The sequence below is a fragment of the Chiroxiphia lanceolata genome, chromosome 8, assembly GCF_009829145.1.
Source record: "Chiroxiphia lanceolata isolate bChiLan1 chromosome 8, bChiLan1.pri, whole genome shotgun sequence".
Lineage (NCBI taxonomy): Eukaryota > Metazoa > Chordata > Aves > Passeriformes > Pipridae > Chiroxiphia > Chiroxiphia lanceolata.
This window is the reverse complement of record NC_045644.1, coordinates 23792287-23812412: the sequence shown is the minus strand read 5'-3', so window position 1 is coordinate 23812412 and position 20126 is coordinate 23792287. Positions and strand designations below refer to the sequence as shown.

The 20126-nt window shown below is 36.5% G+C and overlaps 1 protein-coding gene across 36 annotated transcripts in view; it reads left to right on the top strand.

Annotated features, from left to right (window-relative positions):
* Positions 1 to 20126, top strand: part of KCNMA1 (potassium calcium-activated channel subfamily M alpha 1) — a 463622-nt gene that overhangs the window by 402187 nt on the left and 41309 nt on the right. For all 36 annotated transcript variants that reach the window (XM_032695589.1, XM_032695577.1, XM_032695576.1 and 33 more), the window contains 3 exons: positions 5396 to 5519; positions 8447 to 8671; positions 11884 to 12076. In XM_032695589.1, coding sequence (XP_032551480.1) covers positions 5396 to 5519; positions 8447 to 8671; positions 11884 to 12076 — 542 coding nt within the window. The remainder of the gene's footprint in view (positions 1 to 5395; positions 5520 to 8446; positions 8672 to 11883; positions 12077 to 20126) is intronic.

The window sequence follows — 20126 nt, the reverse complement described above, 5'->3', positions numbered from 1 at the left end:
CAGTATGAGATTGTAGCCACTATTAGGATAGCTTCTGAATATGACAATGAAAGCATTTAACAGTAAACTGCAGGTTTTCTTTCTCTTGTCACACTGGGTTTTCTTCTCTAAAGCCCAGTGCATCTGGGCACTGAATCCTTAGAAATTTCATTTCTGATTAACCTGTGAAAGGAAAGATCAGTGAGAGAGTGTCATTAGTGTAACACACACAGGCAACAAATTCTCATTACAACTTAATGCTATCCACACAGACTGCAGGGTCACGGGGAATGGCTAATGGTAGCCGACAAATGTTGGGTGTATTAGTCACAAAACATTTGCTGAATTCCATCAGAATGTCTTGACAACCTTCATAGCTAGTCCCAGCGAGCTGCTAGAGTCACTGGAGTTTGCCTGTGACAAGCCGTCACTCTGTCTTGGTTGAGCTTTATAGCACCAGTCAAAGCAATCAGAGAAGATTGAAGTGACAGAGGCCCACTGAGTAAATAGTGAAACATGCAGCACATCATGAAATATTCAGCCAGGGTGTAAAAGCTCTAAATGCTTTTTCAATTATTAGCACCTGCACTGGCTGCTTACATCTAACACTAACAGCATGTTAATTGCCACAATTTGTTAGGGTAGTTGTAGGAGAAATTTTAAAGGCATGAGACATTCTCTAGCGTCTTCAATTCCTATTTTACCTTCAGCAAACCCTCTTCTTCCTCCTAAAATTAAGTATGTGTGTACGCATTCTTGCAAAGATACATCCACATAACTCAGGTAGGAAAACTCAAAATTCATGAATCACAGGCAGCGTGAGTTTCAAGATCCTGAATCTTGAGCAGAAGACTGCTAAACATCTTCTTGTGCGCAAAATCCAGATACATTATAACTACCTGAGAAAGGCATAATTGCAGACTTTAACAAACACAGATTAGAGAGAAGTTGTGTTTTTTCCCAGGTGTGTTTTGCTCTTGACTTTATATAAGGAGAATTTTATTGGAGGGCAGAACAAAAAGAAGCTAAAACATTGTCTTACTAATGTGTAAAGACTATCAGACTACAGTTTATTTTTAAACAGCACCAGGGTCCTCCCTACTGGTTGTATGGTGTTCTTGTTCTCAGTGCTCAGCACATTGAGTAGTTCCACTGCAGGTCAATGAGGGTATGTTGCTCATTGCATATAAATAGCAAGAGGTTTAAGACAAGGGTGACAAAATACAAGGTTATGCTAAACAATAGTAATTTAATGAGGCGGCCATTTAGTCTGGAATGGTCTTTTCAGTTCTGTCCATCCCCAGTCAGTACTCAAAAGTTTCAGGATCAAAAACTCCAATTTTGCAGTAGTTATAAATGTGTTCTAAGAAAACAGTTCTCTTTAAAATGTAATGCTGACTTCCTTGCAGTAGGTTTGCTGGCAATGGGATTTATGGTTTTGCTTTAGGCTGTTTTCTTCCAGACAGGCTTTTTGGGGTTGCAGCTGTAGCATGGCATTTAGCGTCGTTTTCAAGTTTAATTGCACATAAGTGGCATTATATGCTCTTCAGAACCTTGAAAAGATGGTACTTTGCTCTTCATTTTAAGTCATGCGTATGTAATATCTGCCATAAGAACCAGGGAAGCTATTTTTAAACTGGGGTTATGGATGAAGGAAAATTAACTTTTCTTCCTTTCCTCCCATACAGGCTATACATACCTGTCTTTTCCTAGATGGAATGACCAAATGCTTTGGTCATTGCAAACAACAAAAACTATCATCTCAGTTAAAACAAAGAGTATGGATTAAATTGTTAGGTGTTTTTCTGCCTATGATTTGAATTTTTGAAGCAGATGACTTTACAGCCTGGGAGGCCATAATAATTCAGCACAAATATAAGCATTTCTACAGTAACCTGCCAGTGTGACTCAAGCACAGCTTGACAGGGCCATCTTCAAGGGTGAGGAGGCAGAAAGGCTCTAGAAACATTCAGTCCATGATTTGTCTGTAAGGGCAACAACTGTAATGCTTTGTGTAATATAAATTTTAATGGGAAGAGGGTGTCCAAACGCCTTAGGCAGATTTGACAGCCTTGGCCTCTCTGTATGTCTGTCTTAATTAATTTTTAGCATTTGCCAAACAGGTTTAGATCATCAGATTAATGAGGATGTATATGTCCAAAGTAGTAATACTATTTTATTACTGTTCTGATCAATTCCATTTTTAAATACATAAGTACATATCTTCTAACATCTGAGGACAAAGTTGGACCTTAGTAGCAAAGAGTTTTCAACCTCCATAGACATCTTAAGGAATCACTGTACTGAGAATGAATGAACGTTGATTAAAGAGAGATTAAAATAATATCTTAGCCCAGAAGATTTAAATTTAATAAACACACTTAGGTGTAAAACCCCACAGGTTCTGAAACACAGTGTGGTTAAGTCTTATCACAGTTTCCTCAGGCAATAATCCATTCTCCTAGAGTAAAAGTACTACGGTAGTATCTCTTAGCATACTTTCCTGTTGTGTGTCCCATTCTGTTTGCTTCCTTTAGGTTTCCCCTTGCTATACTCCAAGCAGTGAAACAGAGGGTCCAAACAGTTTATGATACAGTGAATAGGTGCATGTATTGATTAAAAAAAACCAAAACAAAACAACAAAAAAACCGTGAAGCTTTTTTCAAAAAAAATCACAATTTGTTACCTAAAACTTCAGCAGGGAGTTATAGCTGACAATTCATAGTCTTTTTTCTTTCCATAGCCCACTTATGTTTAAATCTAAGATATTTTAGTAAACCTTTGCCACAAGCTACTTTGAATATTCCTTTCGGGATGCAGAGCCCAAAAGAACTATACTAGGCTTTGAGCACTCATACTCTAAAAATTGCCTCAAACCTCAAACCTCTATAATTAGATGTCAAATATCTGTTACCACCTGCTTTGTTATAACATTCCTTTCAATTTGTATCATTTTTGTGAATTGTTTTTGTGACTGGGATTAGAGTATTGCTAAGTACTCGTGTGTTAAAGCTTCAGATGATCTATTTAGTTTTATATCTCAGAGCAGAAAAGAAACACTGATTAGAAAATTAGAATGAGGCATTTTTTTAAATTGCTTTGTTATAGTTTATCTGATGAAGGATGGTGGAAAAAGAAAATTCCTTATTATCTGCATTTGATTTCTGAAAGGAAAAGAAGGTGATTTCATCAGTGAACTTTGCTTTTTTTCAATGCTCTTCTAGGAGAACTCATGAAGAAATGTTTTGTGAAAGTATTGGGGGTAAAAAAGCATAAACCCTGAAGCAACAGAAAGGAAAACATTTCTCAGTGGAAACTCCTGAAGATTCCCAATCTTTTGGCAAACTTTCTTATTTTTAAACATATAGCTGACCCATTCCATTGGAAAAAATAGCTAGGACAGGGCACCACTAAGTGTTGTCTGAACATTAGGACAACCTTCAAATGTTACTGTGTTCACAGTTGCAGACCTTATTGTACCACATGCAACTATGAGGAGATGGGGAATGCCCGATAAACAGTAACACAGTTAGCTCTCAGTCCAAACTACCATGGCTGCAGACTGCTGATGAATGGAGTAAGAGAATGTAGCATCTAGATATTTTTCCAGAAATTAAAAGAAAAAAAAAAAGGAAAACACAACAAAAAACTCAACCAAACCCTCACAATAGACCCCTTTGGTACAGCTTTTTCATCTTGGCTTCCTACAAGAGAGATAGCACACTTATGCAAGGCTGTCATTATTAAACCTGGAGTAGGGTCAGAGACTCCAGGTAATCCCCTAGAGGCTTCTCTGCTGCCAGTTTCAACTTTGAAAACATAGTGTTTCTTTTTTCCAGATGAGTCTGACTTATGCCTTTGCCATGTAGTGCATAGATTGTCTTAAAGCATCAAAAGATTCTTGTTTAAGTGGAACATTGTATTAATAGTTTCTCAACTTTTTTTGAGGAACTTTCTTTGGAGTTGACCCTGTTTGAATGAAATGTGTGAGAATTTTACAGTGATTTTGATGGGTCTGTAATCAGTGATTATAAAATTACACTAATTAATCACCTTGACGGAATGCAAGATTATACCTTTCTCAGGCATGCAAATATAACTGTTGGTTGCATGGTAATTTACCGTACTATATTCAGGGTAAATTAACCTATATCATACACTATGTTCACAGTCTGCTTTAGTAGATGATACAGAGTAGAGGTTCTTACCACAGTATGCTGGCTCAAATGCTTTAAAAGCAGAAAACTTTGCAGTTTTAAGAGCTCAGACAATATGGGCTTTTCTTTAACAGCCTTTAAAAGGCAAACTTCTTAAAAATTTGGATACCTGTCTCAGGGTACTTAGCATATTCCTACATTGCAGATATTTTCTTCCTTGAAGTGTTACAATTCTATATCAGCATATTTCAAGCATTCATGATAAAAACCTGAGGTAAAGACTGTGGCTTTCCAGACAAAACTCAATTCCCTCCTTAAATGTAAGATTTGAGGATCAGTTTAACCTGTGCCTTGTGAACACAATTCTCCTAATGCTATTGTATAATGCAGTCACTTTGAGGTCCTCACTACTATCCAAGAGTGTTGGAGTCACTTAGTACTTAGTTTAATGTTTGATTTTAGCATATAAATTAAAGAACCTGTATGTATCTGTGCTTAGATGTAGCTATATAACTGGAAAGCAAGTTTATAAAAATGTCTTTCATTTGCTTCTCCTTTGAGAAGCCGTGTGCTTTAAAATCTTGCGGCAAAAACACTTAGAAGGTTATCACAGGTAGAGTTGTCAGAGCAAATGGACATTGTTGTTTGGTATTAAAATCATGTATTCCAGATGTGGGCATTTGTTAGTCGGTCTGCTCCAAAATGACATACTGTTGAATCTTTAAAGGGCTTCAGTTTGGGAAAGCAAAATATGATTGGGCAAATTGCTAAAATATTTAAAGTGCAGCCTGTTAAAGCTTTTACTGTGAAGAGCATCACGTCAGAAGTTGTATGTGGTAAAAGCAAGTAATTGGCTTTCCATACTTATGCCAGTCAGTCAGCATGGGGCTCTGTTCCTATCCCTTCTACTTCATTGCAGATGCCTATAGCAGCTCTGATATTTATTTCAGAGGGATAGGCCTGGAAAGAAAAAAAACAACTTTTATGGATCATGATGGTGTCAGAAAATCCTATTTAAAATTAAATGGTTATTGGTATAGAAAGAGTAAAGAAAATCTTTGAAACTGCACCCAAAATTTAAAAATTAACTTTTCTATTCAGTTTTCGTTTAAAAATGTCCTCAATAAAAGCATGTAAAAGTGCAAATACATTTCATTTTTTTACTTTTATCCCTCTTCATACACAGCTCTTGGGATATTTTTCCATCCATAATTCATAATATTTTCCATTTATGTTGTCCTCAACTTGTTTTTCCCCAGGCATGACCCCTTGTTAATTCCTGGCAACGAGCAGATTGACAATATGGATGCCAACGTGAAAAAATATGACTCTACAGGGATGTTTCATTGGTGTCCAGCCAAGGACATTGAAAAGGTCATTTTGGTAGGTATTGATGATAAATTGTGTTTCAAAAGAGATTAGTTGAACCACAGAACTGGTGTCTAATGGATTAATAAATTAGTCTCTCTACTATTATGTAATCCAGCATATTGAAATCAGAAGCACAGCATAGTGAAACCAAAGCTAGCATTTTGATTAAAGCTTTATGATTACATAAATCTTTATACCATGTGCAATAATAAAAATTTGTCCAAAATAGAGAGTTCCTTTTTCATAAGCTGAAATTTGCATATCTGTTTTAAATCTTTAGAGAATTAAGATAGGAAATACGTAAATGGGATTTACATGCCCCATTTATCTTTTTACAGAAGTCAGTATTGATTCTAATACAGGCAAGTGTTGGTTTGCATTGTCTCTTATTTATTGATGTTTTACTAATTATTATAATTCATTATTTATTAATTTTGCTCTCTTAGAACTTCTTTCTCAATTCCCAATATTTCAAGATGCCCAAATAGGCCAGAGCAAGTAGTGCTACTACTCTGACTTTCTAGCATGTTAAAGTGAGCCTATTCTATGTTTGTTTCATTTTATTAACTGGGAAAACCATCGAACTGACTCAAGTCATTAAAAGTAATTAGAAGGCCTATCACAGTCTATTTTGCAAGTTTGTGCCATTTGTGTTCATGTACTCATACCTAAGAGTAGCAAGCAACTAACTCCAGATCTCATACGCAAAACTGATTATATTTGAAATGAACTCCCTGGTGGATCTTCACTTTGTCGCACTCCATAAAGCTTTTCCCGAGCCTGCTCTGTTAGATTTCCCTGCACTGTGGCATGGTGTAGCCAACAATGGTGACAGCCCCAGTTATTCTGTTGGGGGTTAAAAGCTTGTCTCTACTTCTCTTCAGGGGTTTCTGTAATAACTGTGACATTGCCTGGAATTACAATATTGGTGTCGAAACAGTCAAGCAAGTAAATTCCAAATTCTAGAGATGGAGCTCTGAGATGGAGTTTTAAATAGTATGCATTTATATATAATCAACAAGCAAGCAGGGGCAGCCCTGCTGTATAATACTTTGTAATAGAGAGAGATAGAAATCTGCCTTCATGCTATAAAGCACATTTTAGCTGACAAACTTCACACGTAGTCCCACTTAGAAAAGTGGTCCTTCAAAAATGGTGCTGAGGAGTGCATCATTCATCATCTCTCCATTATACCATGTTAGTTTTTTGTACTACCAACCTGTGAATCTGCAAGTCCATCCAAGTTCTTTCTGCTTCATGCATCATCACCAATAAAGCCACTGCCAACAAAATGCTTCTCTACACCTTTTCAAACTTGCAGTCCACAATTTATGTCTACATTCATATCCATGCAAATTTTATGCTGTCCTTAGAGACCACACAAGTACAAATTAGTGCATAATTTGAAGATGATGGGATTTCCCAGGTTGTCTCCTAATTGATACTTGATGATGCCTCAATCAGAAAATAATTCATTTTTCTGCCCAAGGTCTGTTTTGACTTTGTGATGTTCCAGCAATAACTTGTATCAAGGAGGATTTTTTGCTATACAGTCAAATGTACATACAGATCAGTGACTATAGACTGACATTTTTTGCATAATTGCATTCAAGACTTGTTCTCTGTCTTGTAAAATCTAGGTATTCCAGACCCTTTGGCAGAGGCATGGGACAACTTACATGGTTCACTTGAGTATTTGTTCATGTCTTCTGTTTGAAGGGCCAAGACGACTCTCTTGGTCAAGCTGTATGAAAATCAGCATAATTGCCCTGGTGAAATTGAAAGCTCGTGCATTTTTTAACTGATGAGAAAACTTCTAATCAGAGTTCCCATTCTTCTTGCATAGCGAGCATATCTGCTCCATATTCCAATCTGTATTGCAAATCACTATGCTTCCGTAATTTAGAAAAAGGACATATACTATGGATAACTAAGAGGAAAATTTTACAGTTCACCACTGGCTTAGTTTTATTCATTGGCAAAACTTCTATCTAATGGTAGTGAGTGTAAAACTTCTTGGCAATATGACGTCAGTGGATCTCCAGCTACTTGAAGGAGTACTACAATACTAAGACTGGCTTCAGAAATTAAGGTCATTTTTTTCTCATGATTTTATTTGGTCATCTTGGTGTTTGAGTTGCATGCTCGACTGACCTAACAAATGATGAAATTAGTGCAAAAATTTATTCTTGTCATTGAGACAAGAAGATAATTCTGGACATCTTTTAAATATTCTCCATTAGTCCTTTTTGCTTCTATCTGTTCAACAACTCAAGAAGTCCCATTGGGCTGAAAATTTAATATTGGTCACAACCTTGCACTATTTTTTTCTTACCAAGAGAAGCTCTGTGAAGTTTAGTGGGCATCTATAGTAAAACAGAGCACTGTGGAGCATTCTTTGGTTGCTTCTCAGGGTAACAGCAGCTTGTCCTAAAATAAGAACTTTGTCTGTAAGAGGCTATGGTCCTCAATTCACAAGATCTGGGTAATACCATGAAGCGCTACTATGACCATTGGGCTTTCACATTTTCCTTTTCAAATTGGTCCTGAAAAAACTCAACTAGTGATTCATCAGCTAGGGTGTGGGTTTGCATCTCTTTTCTATAATCCTTCTGTTGGTTAAATATGTAGTAGGTCAAATTCTGTTCTTAGCTAAACCCATAGCACTTTGATTATAACCAGAGCCACAATCCATATGTGTAGAAACTTCCCAAATGCCAAAAGATTTGCAAACAAGAATGACATTTTCTTCTTCTGAACACATTTAATGAAGGATAAATAAGGGTAAAATGAACAGCTGTTATCAAACTGCTTCTTTGTGCATGAACAATATTGACAGTTGTATTTTTCCTAGTTTTAAACTCAATATATGATTTAAGATTCCCTTTGTTTCATTTTTCCCTTGTCTTTTGTTTTGTTTTGTTTGTTTTTTTTTTTAGACTCGAAGTGAAGCAGCGATGACAGTTTTAAGTGGGCATGTAGTCGTTTGCATATTTGGGGATGTTAAATCTGCTTTGATTGGATTAAGAAATTTAGTGATGCCATTACGAGCCAGCAACTTTCACTACCATGAACTCAAGCACATTGTGTTTGTGGGTTCACTTGAATACCTGAGAAGGGAATGGGAGACACTGCATAACTTCCCCAAGGTTTCAATCTTGCCTGTAAGTTCAAAAGCCGTATTATTGATACTTTGTTATTTAGGACACCAACTGGACAGATTCATATTGACTTTGATCTTAGTCTTTTCTACTTTTGTCTACTTATAGGCCTGAGGACTTAGCTTTTTGCCTTTACTTGTCTATGAAAACAGAGCCCTGTGAGACCTTATTAGAAGATATTTGCCGTAGTGTTTGGTTCCTTGTCATCCTCATCGGATGAATTTCAGCTGCTATCAGATGTATTGGCTGTGTTATGTATTGAACATTGACTGCAGTGCGCTGCATGTAGCCAGTTCTGATGTGATTTCCCTGACAGAATGACAGTAGTTATTTATGACATTATTTATGTATTTTTACCCACAAAACTTTTGGAAAAAATATAGTTTATCTACATAATATCTATCTGTATTCTTAAACACTTTGGTGGACTGGCCTGCTTTATGAGGAACAGTGCCATAGCATTTCAGTTCAGAGTCCTGCTGTACTCATGTATGAAAGTGTACAACAAAACCCTGACCCTTTTTAAATCGATGGAAAGCTCCTATTGATTTTAGTAGGCCCAACCACTAAAACCATAGTTCAAAAGTCCTTTTTCTCCTAGATATCGTTATCATTCACTCATGTGCCCAAAATGTAGAATCAAGAGCTCCAGGACTAATAATGAAGCCCTCCAAGCTAGTGATCTTAAGTGGCCCCAGCTATAAATGACAGGCAGGAGGGAAACCAGCTCATGGTATAAGTATGAAAGAGAATGCTCTGTGTGTTACAGAGTAAAGTTAATTTAGATAGGTTTTTTTCCAGAATGAAAAATTATGAGTTTACTAGTTCTTAATAATTATGTTTCAGCAGTAAAAATAAATAAATTAATGATGGATGTAACCTTAACTGAATAATTGGAAAAATAGCTGTAGAATGAAAGGACTGTCTTCACTTTTTGATTAATTCAGACTGCAGGTCTTTGTTACTGTAAATGCAGTTTTAGTGTTAGCCCTTGGCTTTTTTCTGTAACCTGATCCAAGAGATGGTGTCAGAAGATTCTCTGCTGTCACAAAAATAGTGTCAATATCAGATTTGGTTAGTTAATATCTTCCTCTTTCTGCCAATCCCTTTTAATTCCAGTCACTGTGAAGGCTAAAGACTATGGAATCGGAATACTGTTGAACTATGGAGCAGAATATAATCCAGCTACTACTTCCTGTATATAATATGTATCCAATATTATAATGCATTTTGTAAAGTTTCAATTCTGACTTCTGAAGAGGCATTAAGGAAATATACACCACCTTTACTTTCCCCAGTTTACACCCAAATGTTGAATAGTTTCAGACTAATTTTGACTTAAACAGCTTAAATAATTAGTCAATGCCTCTTTAAAAATACAGAATTATATAAAGGAATCGTATCTGACACAGTAATCAAGGGTGCCGAAGACCACACAGACTTCATTACTGCTTTTTCCAATTTTTTTTCCTCAACCTATCTGGTTCAAAATAAAATGATATAAAGTTAAAAATAGCAGCATTATTCTGATCTAATTCTACTAATTAAATAATCTACTAAAATTTCTGAGATTATACTGGTAGGAATCATGTTAAAGGGAGGTCACTCAAACTCACTTCCTGCTTCTCTGTGCTTTGGTTCACGAGGTAAAACTTGCTGCTGATATCTGATGGAGATGTGGTTACAGCTGAATATAAAAAAATTAGTTCTGGTTTTAAAAAAAAAAAGTGGACATGTAATTTGAAGTCTGTATTAAAGGAGGCCTTTAAACTGCTGAGTAAACTCTTAAAAAGTAGGCAAATGCCAATTTTAAATATCCTCAGGCAGCCTTAATTCTGTCCCTTTGCATAAAATCATTAAGACTAAGCCTTTAATTAATTACATGATTGCATATTATTTTTCCCCACAGGAATCCTGCTTCACTTGGTGCACAGTACAGACACAAAGGGCAGGATTAAGGTGGCAGGAATAATCACATCCAAACTTTTGAGTAGTTTATAATGAAATCATATCTGTTTGATATATACTGTTTTTCACAAGGTTTCGTGCCTTAAATTATTGAAAGTAGCATGAAATAATTAAGCTGGTATGTGAGACTGTATGGCAGTCACTGAATAAGAACTGAGCTCCTTCTTCGCTGTGTGCATTCTAAATTCACTTTTGCATTGAATACTCTCAGTGGAGTTCAGGAGATGTTCACCATGAATGATCAGGGGATGGAAGAGTAAGGTCTTGACTTGGCTCTATGAAAGTCGCTGTGTGACAAGGGGACAGTTATGTCTCCTCATCATTAGGGTCTTTGGGTACCAAACCATGTGAGGCAGCAAAGCAGAATCTAATTTCCATTAAAAAAAAAAAAAAAAAATCTCTTTTTTCCTTGGAACTTGCAGCCCCCGTGACAGAGTTAATATTCTGTAACTACAGTTGTGGACTGTTGAGTGTGAAAGGCAAGTGCTTTCAACAAAACATATCGTGTTAAGTGTCATATCTCAGTTTTAACTATGAAAAAAAATCCATGGACTGCCACAACATTTCATTTTTACAATTGCGTTCTCTGATTGAGAATTGTGGAGCAGGGAACGTTTCATGACTTGTGCCCACTAGGATAAAGTCTTGTTTCTGTTTCAAAGGGTTTAATCACACAGCTTTGAAGATCAGTGTGTTTTCCTTCTAGAAGCACCAAAAGCGTGCTTCGAAAAGGATTAACCTTTTCTGTGTATTGCTTTAGGTAGAAAAAAATAGCTTTATCCTGATTGCATTTCAATTGTGTAGGACACATAATGCTTTCCTGTTTAAATTGCCTTTCTTTTGCCCAAGACCATTGTGACTTGGTAGTAGATAAATAGACATTTAAAACAACCCCCTTCTTATATTCAGAGAGCCAGAGGTTGCCACATGATAGCAACTTAAATCAAGACAATTTCAAGTCACCGATGAGATGTAGAATGCTGGCATTATTCCTGTTTCTTGTTTGTTAGTAATAGCTTGACTGAGTATTGAGACTGAACCTAAAATGCTGCCATCAGCACCAACTACCCTTTAGATTAGCACACATCTCCTATTCCCTGGCACATAGTTAGACCAGCTTAATGTCAGAGCATAAAAAAGATACTTGTTAAATAATTTCCCAAAGCTCCTTCTCAATCTTTAATTTGTTTTTCTTTTTTTCCCCTCTTCTCCACCCCCCCTTTTTTTTTTTTCCCTCCGTGCCGAAGGGTACGCCATTAAGTCGGGCTGATTTAAGGGCTGTCAACATCAACCTCTGCGACATGTGCGTTATCCTGTCAGCCAATCAGAATAATATTGATGATGCTTCGCTGCAGGACAAGGAATGCATCTTGGCGTCACTCAACATCAAATCTATGCAGTTTGATGACAGCATTGGGGTCTTGCAGGCTAATTCCCAAGGTAAGGACTGCCCTATAATACTTCTCTGCAGTGCCTACAGGGGACAGGACCTGGCAGGAAGAATATCCCTCACTCAGTAATTCAAAGAGCCCTACATCAGCTTGCTTGACAGTTAAACCTGCTGATTGGTATGATGGCTTTTAAAGGGACAGTCACACAGTTTCTCTGCTACATCACAAAGCACATTTTTTAGAGGAAAAATGAATGAACATGAAACTGACATTTTTTCTCATTTTGACATTTTCCTAGAAAATACATAAATTTACCACTTTCCCACTGTGGCTTTCTTACATGGGCAGTTGCTGTTATATAGCCAATGATAACTTATACTCACTTCGGAATACCTGAAGTTTCTGTCTAATGAGATTTTTTTTTTTATGTAAAACACATTGCAACCACAGAGAAAATACAAGTTTGAGTAATACAAGCCAAAAAAAATAAAATAAAAAGGACAAGAATTTTAAATTTTCTTTACAGCTCTGGTGCCTTCTTGCTCAAGAAGCCATTTAGAATTAATTCAAAACTAATTTCTTCCCATGGTTTCACATGTACTCATCCCATTTAAGGATGTTGAAGAAAATCCTTCAGTCTTTTCTGAGAGTAGGGGACTGATTCATAGGTAGCCAAAGGCTATTTTACACCATCTGTGCCTGTGCAAAGCAGCTACAAAGCAGTCATAAGCACCCTGGCAAAGACCATCAGTGTAAAAACAATCATCTTCCCATCCCTGAAGGGTCTTGCAGCTTATGCAGCTCAAGTCCTACCTTTGATAAACCTATTAACTGCTGCAGTAAATATTCCCACTGGATCTAGCTCTTCTATAAATGTAGGTGTAGAAAGGGTAGTGCTTTGGTCTGCAGTTTACCCATGAGCCTGACCTAGAGATAGTTTTCCCTCAAGGACTGTGAGAACTAAGATTAAGTTCAGGTTTTCCTCTTTACATTCTATTAAGGAAATAGGAATTATGAGCCAAAAATCAGAGGCAGCAGTGTAACTTCTTGAGTATGGAAACTTGAACTTGGAAAATTCTTTCTTAGACTCAGCAATAAAACAGTGTAATTTAATGCTGAAATTAAATTCTGTCATGAAACAAAGTTTTAATTTTTCAAAGTCAAATTGGAGAGTTCTCTGGATAAAAAGTAGATTTAAGAAGAAGAGAAAGGAACTGGTTTTTTTCAATCCTGTGGTTGTTCAAAGTTTTAAGTCTGTGGCCTGAAAGCAATACAACTCCAAATATTTTAGTTTTTTCCTCATAAATTTGTGAGACTGACTTGCTCACAGTATAATAACTTATAGTCATGATTAGGAAACTCACTGCTGAAGTGGAAGACAGTCATGCAGGTTCCCTGTTTTGCTGATTTAGACCTGGAATTTGAAATTCTGTATCTCAAAATCAAATCTCTACTTTCACTGCCAGGCTAGTGGCTGTTCTTTGAGGGACCTCTCACAGTCTCCTATCACACATATAATTAAACTAATCAAAAAATAGAATCTGCTCTTGAACATGAACAGTCTGAGAGAATTTCCTTCTGTCTTTAGTCAGAGCTTAGAGACATTTCCAGCACTTGACTGTTGTGTTTTACCTCTGGGAGTACCCAGGATCTTAGACCATCCCTCAATGAGAATGGAAAAATCTAACAATGTGGGTCTTATGCACTCCATGAACACTTGTCATTTTTCACTCTCCATCCTTAGAGGTATTCAACACCTGACTGCATAAAGCCTCAAAGAAACTGATCTGACCTTACAGTTGATCCTGCTTTGAACAGGAAATCAGACTAGAGCCCCTCCGACGTCTCTTCCAGACTGAATTGTTTTATGAATCTGTAATACCCAGGTTGCTGCTACAGCAATAGCCCTATAGGTCAGGAAGTGTACACTGGCCATGGTCCAAATCCCTTTAGGCCTATTCACAGTGTTGCCAATGCAGAGAAGCAGAGGCACAATAAGTTAGCACATTCTAAGAAATTTTCTTCGGGTAAGTACCAGTCTGCACATTAAAAAACAAAGGTGATTCTTTCTGTAGCTTTTCTGGGGAAACAGGGCATAACATAAGGCAGAAACTAGCAGCCTATTTTAGTTGAGAGCACTGACTAAGGAGGGGTTCCTGTAAGCCCAGTGGCTTCAGAAGATAATTACCTTCCCAGTACGTTCTCTGCTTGTGATATCCACAACTCCTGAATTGGTTGTGTTCCTTTCAGTGCAGTAAATTTTCTTGAAAGACCTTGAATACAATGATTAGACTGTCAGAAGCAGTTAGATCATTAGATAGCACAAACTTTATGGAAATTATATGCAATGTGACATTTTTGTTTGTGAAATGCATCTTTAACATATGGTGGACACAACTATCATGACAATTATATAAACTAAGTGATTCAACTTTTGCTAGTCAACAAGCAGCATACTAGAAACAGCCTCACAACTTCTTACTGGCAATTAAGTACCTTTGTTTACAGAGAGAATTGTCATTTTACATTTGTACATTCCTTGACATAATTATCCTAAACACATTAGCTGGTACAAACCTTAAGTATTGTCAATCTGCATTTTTCTACATCTTAGTGTATGATTTTGAATTAAGACATCAACACTATCCTTTGAATCTTTATGTTACTCCTGTTACTGATCATCAGAAACATGGATGTCAGAAAATCTGGGTGTGTGGCAGAATGTCAGTTGACCTGTGACAGGGTCTTGAAAAGAGAAGAAACAAAACAAAATATATGAGCAATCTGAGAAATGTATGGGATAAACAGCAAGATTCTTGGTGAGGGATTTAGCAGTATAATCTTACCTTTGCTATTCTGAGTAAATATGTAGTATTGTATATGTATAATTATGTAGTCACTACACAGTGGAATCTCATATGAAAACGTGATATATAATTTATGTTTATGTCTTTGAAAAAGAAAAAACTTAGTCATTTAATTGATAGATTACTGAGTGCATAAGGATCAGTTTGTACCTGTGATTATTTCACTCCAGCATGAGGCAAAAGATGACACCGGTATAAGAAGTATGCCATAAAAAGCAGGATGCAAGTCTATTTAACCATCAGATAAGCCATAATCATTCCCCAGTGCTGAAGTACAGGGCTCTGTCTATAACTCCTTTGCTCTAAGTTGGTAGCAGAAAAAGAATCCACAGATTCAGGGATTTCATTCGCTTTTTCCCAGAGCCTCACCCTCATCACCTACTTTAACACAGAAGTCACTACCAGTCATAGGCATCCATCACCAGCCAACCCTCTGTATCCATCCAAACATACCCTTTCCAACCAAGGACATATCTTTGAAACGGAACTCAGGTGCAATCTGAGAGGAAAGATCTTGTAGAAGGAAGAGGAGAGTGGATGCATGAAAGCAAACCTTCCTGATAAAGTTCTGTAACAGTAGGGCTGCCAGTACCCAATGGATTAAGTTATCTGCTGAAAAAACGTCTTTGAAATAATCTGGTTTATATCAACAAAGGATTTTCTCATTACTAGTTCAAGTTGAACTTAATACACACGCAGGTCATACAGAAACAAAGACTTGATAATGCCTCTTTCTGTAATAAAATATCCCCAGGTTTTTGGGCTGGGTAGGATTAATTATCTAGACTTTCTATAAGTAATGCAACAACACTTTTGACCTCTGGCCTGACCGTCTTGAGTCATAACTGATACTGCCAGAATTGCATCTTATCTAAGCAAAGTACTCCACCTTGATCTCCTACAGAAGAAAAATCCAACTCACTGTTCCAAGACACAGGAAAAAAACAATATTCTGGACCAGAGCTACAAAGGGCCCTGGAGTACCCAGAGCAAATGTCATCTAAATTGTCAAATCTGCGTTCATCATCATCTGTCTAGGAACATACAACCAAACACATGACTACACAGAACTGTGAGTGGAAACAAGCTGTCTTCCTTAGAAGGAAAAGCTTACTAACTGTTCTGGAAGGATTTACTGGTCTCCCTTACATAAAATGTGTAATTCTACTCAAAAAGAACAAGAAACTCTTTAAAATTGGAGCTGTGCTGTTGAACGTTAAAGCATTCTCAGGGCTGTCTGCACTGAACACTTCAAAGCTGACTGGGCAACTCCAGGCTTGCCAGAGGTTAGGGGTGCCTGCTCTAATGTCCCGAAAATGAACTTCTGGAAGTCATCAGGGCAGTTTGTTGCCTTTGGGAGACCTAGATTCGAAGGACAGAAAGACCAAAATGTATCCCACTGAAGCTGCAGCAAACTATCACTTTCATTAAGATATCTCAGCTTTTGAAATACAAAATGCTGTAGAGTCAAAGGTTGGTCTACTTCTTCACAGAATTACTCATAAACAAGGAAGCCCTGTGTTTATCTTGAAGTTCCTCTTAAAGATCTTGACTGATTGTCTTCCTAGAAAGATTTGTAAAGAGGTGTGTTTCTGGTGGAGAAAAAGGTCACCCTCCAGTACTGGAGATTTGTTTTTATTGTCCTTCCTGTTTCTCTTTCTGCTCCCTCAAATACCAATTTGAGGGAGTTTTATCAAGAACTATTTTGGAGAGAAGACCAGAGATTATTGGATCCATGTTAAGCATTTTTACTCACTTGTCATAACATTTTTCCAAACACTCAGGAGTACTGAGTATGGGATGGGCTCTGCCTTGGCAGTTACACTGGGAGACCTCCAGTAATTCTCCTTTCCTTCATTCTGTTGTCATTTCCATCCTTTCTTTTTCAGGTAGCATCTATTGACTAGTCCATTTAGTTTTTTGTGTTTCTTGTTTTTTTCTATAACAGTCTTACATTGTGGGAATTTTACTTGTTATTTTATCCACCAGCTGAACAGGGCCCAACACAAAATATTTATCTTCAGTTGTAACTAAAACTGCTATTTGGCTTTCTTTCAAAACCCAGAAAGACAATTATACCTAACTGTTTAGAGATTTATAAATACTGTACCAGAGTAGCCTCTGGGTAGTAACTTTAGATATCCAACTCAATAATTTTCTTTTATTAGATAGTGATTTAGATCTTGAGTCCTATATAATAAGAGCAGTACATTTCATTAAAAAACACTTACTAAACAATAAAGAAAAGTGATCTTACAGCTCCATGCAGGTCTAAAGTACAGAAAGGGCATGCTGTATGGTAACATTTTGTCCACAGACACTCTAAGACAGATCACAGTGCAGCAGTGTAGACGTATTTCAGCAAAGTAACAATTGCAGCTGTTTTCTGAATGACTTCAACTTATGAGAATTTTCCCTAGGAACACTATTTCAACACATGAGAGATCTTTTTAGGGCCTTCGTTTACAGTTCTCATAATAGATCCTCCAACTAGAAAGAATAAAGAGAAAAACATAAAGATTGGATGAACTCCTGGGTAATACATCTCATACATCATGGCAAGATTCTTCTGGGGGAAATCCTATAAAATCAAGTAAATGTACTCAGAATTTTACACACTGACTTTCAGGAGTAACAGATTGCACAAGCTGAAATAACCCTGTACAAGTTTAGTTTCATTTGATCCAGTTCCTTTAAAAATCACTTGTGACTTCATCATCATCTTTTGTTGGAGCTGTCTTAAACTGATTAAAAGGGCAGAAACAGCCACAGAGTTTCATTAGATTTATTTTACAATATGTTCATTAATTCTTATATCATTGCAATTTTTTATGGACTTAGTCTCACAATCTGCTGCCAGAAATTTCTTATTAAAATGAATTTGAGATCTGGTTTCCATTGTGCTTGCAGGTAGTATATTCTTTTTCACCTCTACCAATCCATAATGCTTGATTGCTTTTATCTCTGAAGTGTTAGGAAAAAGAGAGAACAACAATTGTATTATCGGGATTGCAAATGAGAGAAAATTCTTAAAAAAGGGGAGAGGATAAATACTGTCTGAAGTGCTTTGTTAGCAAAGGTTTTGTGTCACTTTTGTAGATAACTGTATTATAATGCTGTTATAAATTCAAAACAATAGTTTTATTCCTGAAGAAGGGGGTTTTAGTGAATGTTGAATCTTATTTTTTCTTATTTTATAGTCAAAAGTTTTAAAGTGAAGTTTTCAGAGTATAGTTTTCTGTAATCATAGAGGCAATTAATTTTAGGCTGTTATGGAATTCAGTGTTCTGTGGCCACTCCAGCACTGTTTCCTATGTTTAATTTTTTGTATTGCATGAAAATGTAGAAATAAAGAGCCTTAACTTCCAAATGCTAAAAATCAAACTCTATTTAGCTGGCACTAAACAATTGCAGTTTAAGGAGTTACTTAACCTCCTTACAAAAACTTATGAGTAGATGTAGAATACTACATGCAGATGTAATATTAAAAATAAAGAAATGAATAGCGCTGGCAAGAAGTGAAAAATTTGGGGTAGTTTTCTTAAGTGTCAAAGTGAGCTGTGACACCAGCTTTATTCTTTTGAACATTTAGATTCTGTGTGTCTTTGCATATCAATGTCTTTTACGCTGCAGAATGCTTGCTATACTTAAAGATAGCTAATAATTTTCTAACTCACATAGATGTTTTGAAAAATTTTCTCCTAGACAATATCAATCTTACCAGTCACATTTGCAAAAATGGTATTTTGCATTGGCATCAGGCTTATTGGTTTGCAGGATTGATAGTTTAGTGTAGGAGTTCCACGTAATTAAGGATGTTTTTATGCTCTGTATTTCTGAACATTCCTTGTATTTTTGGTAGCATCAGTTGTTGCAAATGACAAAAATAATAATCCAATTAACAAAATTTTCTACTTGGTTGCTTGATTATTAACTAACTCAATTTTTAAATGTTTGTTGTAGTTTGGTTTCATTACTATTTTTCGAAGCAAAGGCTGACCATCCCAAGTAATGAAATTAATAACTGAAAAATGAGATAAGGGCCAGAACATGTCCCATATCACCATTTACTCACAAAAAATAGTCCAGTTTTTGAAGATCAGGTCACTATGATAAATCACTCAGTATTACCTTTTTGCAACATGCACATAATTTCTTATCCTGCTGAATGAGATGGATCAGCTGATAGCTGTTATTTATTTTATGGTAGCACAGTGGAGCTCTAGATGGAACTAAGAGCTTGTTGTCATAGTCCTGATATATACAAGAATAAAATATGGCCTTTGGCCTGGCAAGTTTACAATCTGATGCTTTGCTTGTTCCAAAACTTATGTACTCAATGTTATACAGGCTAATAAATCTCTCTGACTTCAGTGAAACTATCCACCTGTGTAAAGTTAGATTATGTGCAGGTCTTTGCAAGATTTGGACTTAAATAAACTAAGGAGACTGGGTGGGAGAGAGTTTGGTCACTTAATGTTTTTCCTGTTCTGTAGAAATCAGCTATGTTAGGACCTTGCTAGCCTTGCAGTCTTCACATGAAACCCTTAACAGGAAAGGTCCACTCAGCACCCTTCATATTTTTTGTATTTTCCTTGTAGCTGGACACTAATGCTGGCTGCCAGAATCACACACACAAGGTTTCCCATCTCTCTCAAAGTTTTCCTAGAAAGAGAGAAAAACTATGAAGAAATGAAGTTTTTCAATTCTGTTGCTTGTAAACAGAAAATATGTTGGGGTGTGGCTGGAGAGACACATTTCTTTGACACAATTTCTCTGTGTTGGAGAAATGCTGTAAGGTCCTAGCCCAAATACCTTCAAGCTTTCATAATTGCTTCTTTCTTCTCTGCTTTAAGATACCTTCTGCTTAAGCCAGAGAAAAATAAAACCATGCAAAGGAGGTAGATAATACAGAACATCAAAACACGTGATCTCACACTTAAACTATAAATATATTTAACCATCCCAAAACTATTATAAATTTATGGTGACTCTATTTCATTACTATTTGCTGTTCAGCATCTTGAAATCAAACCCCCTATTATGAAGGTGTACTATGTTGTTCATTTCTGATGCTGAGGAATAAAAAAACCCACTCTTTTTATGAGCATTAATTATACACCAGGCAAGGAAGCAATTGCCTCTATGTTATGAAATATTAAATCAAAATGCTTCCTGTTCCCAGATGTCCCAGAGATAAATACAGCAGTATTTTGAAGCCCCACTTGGAGC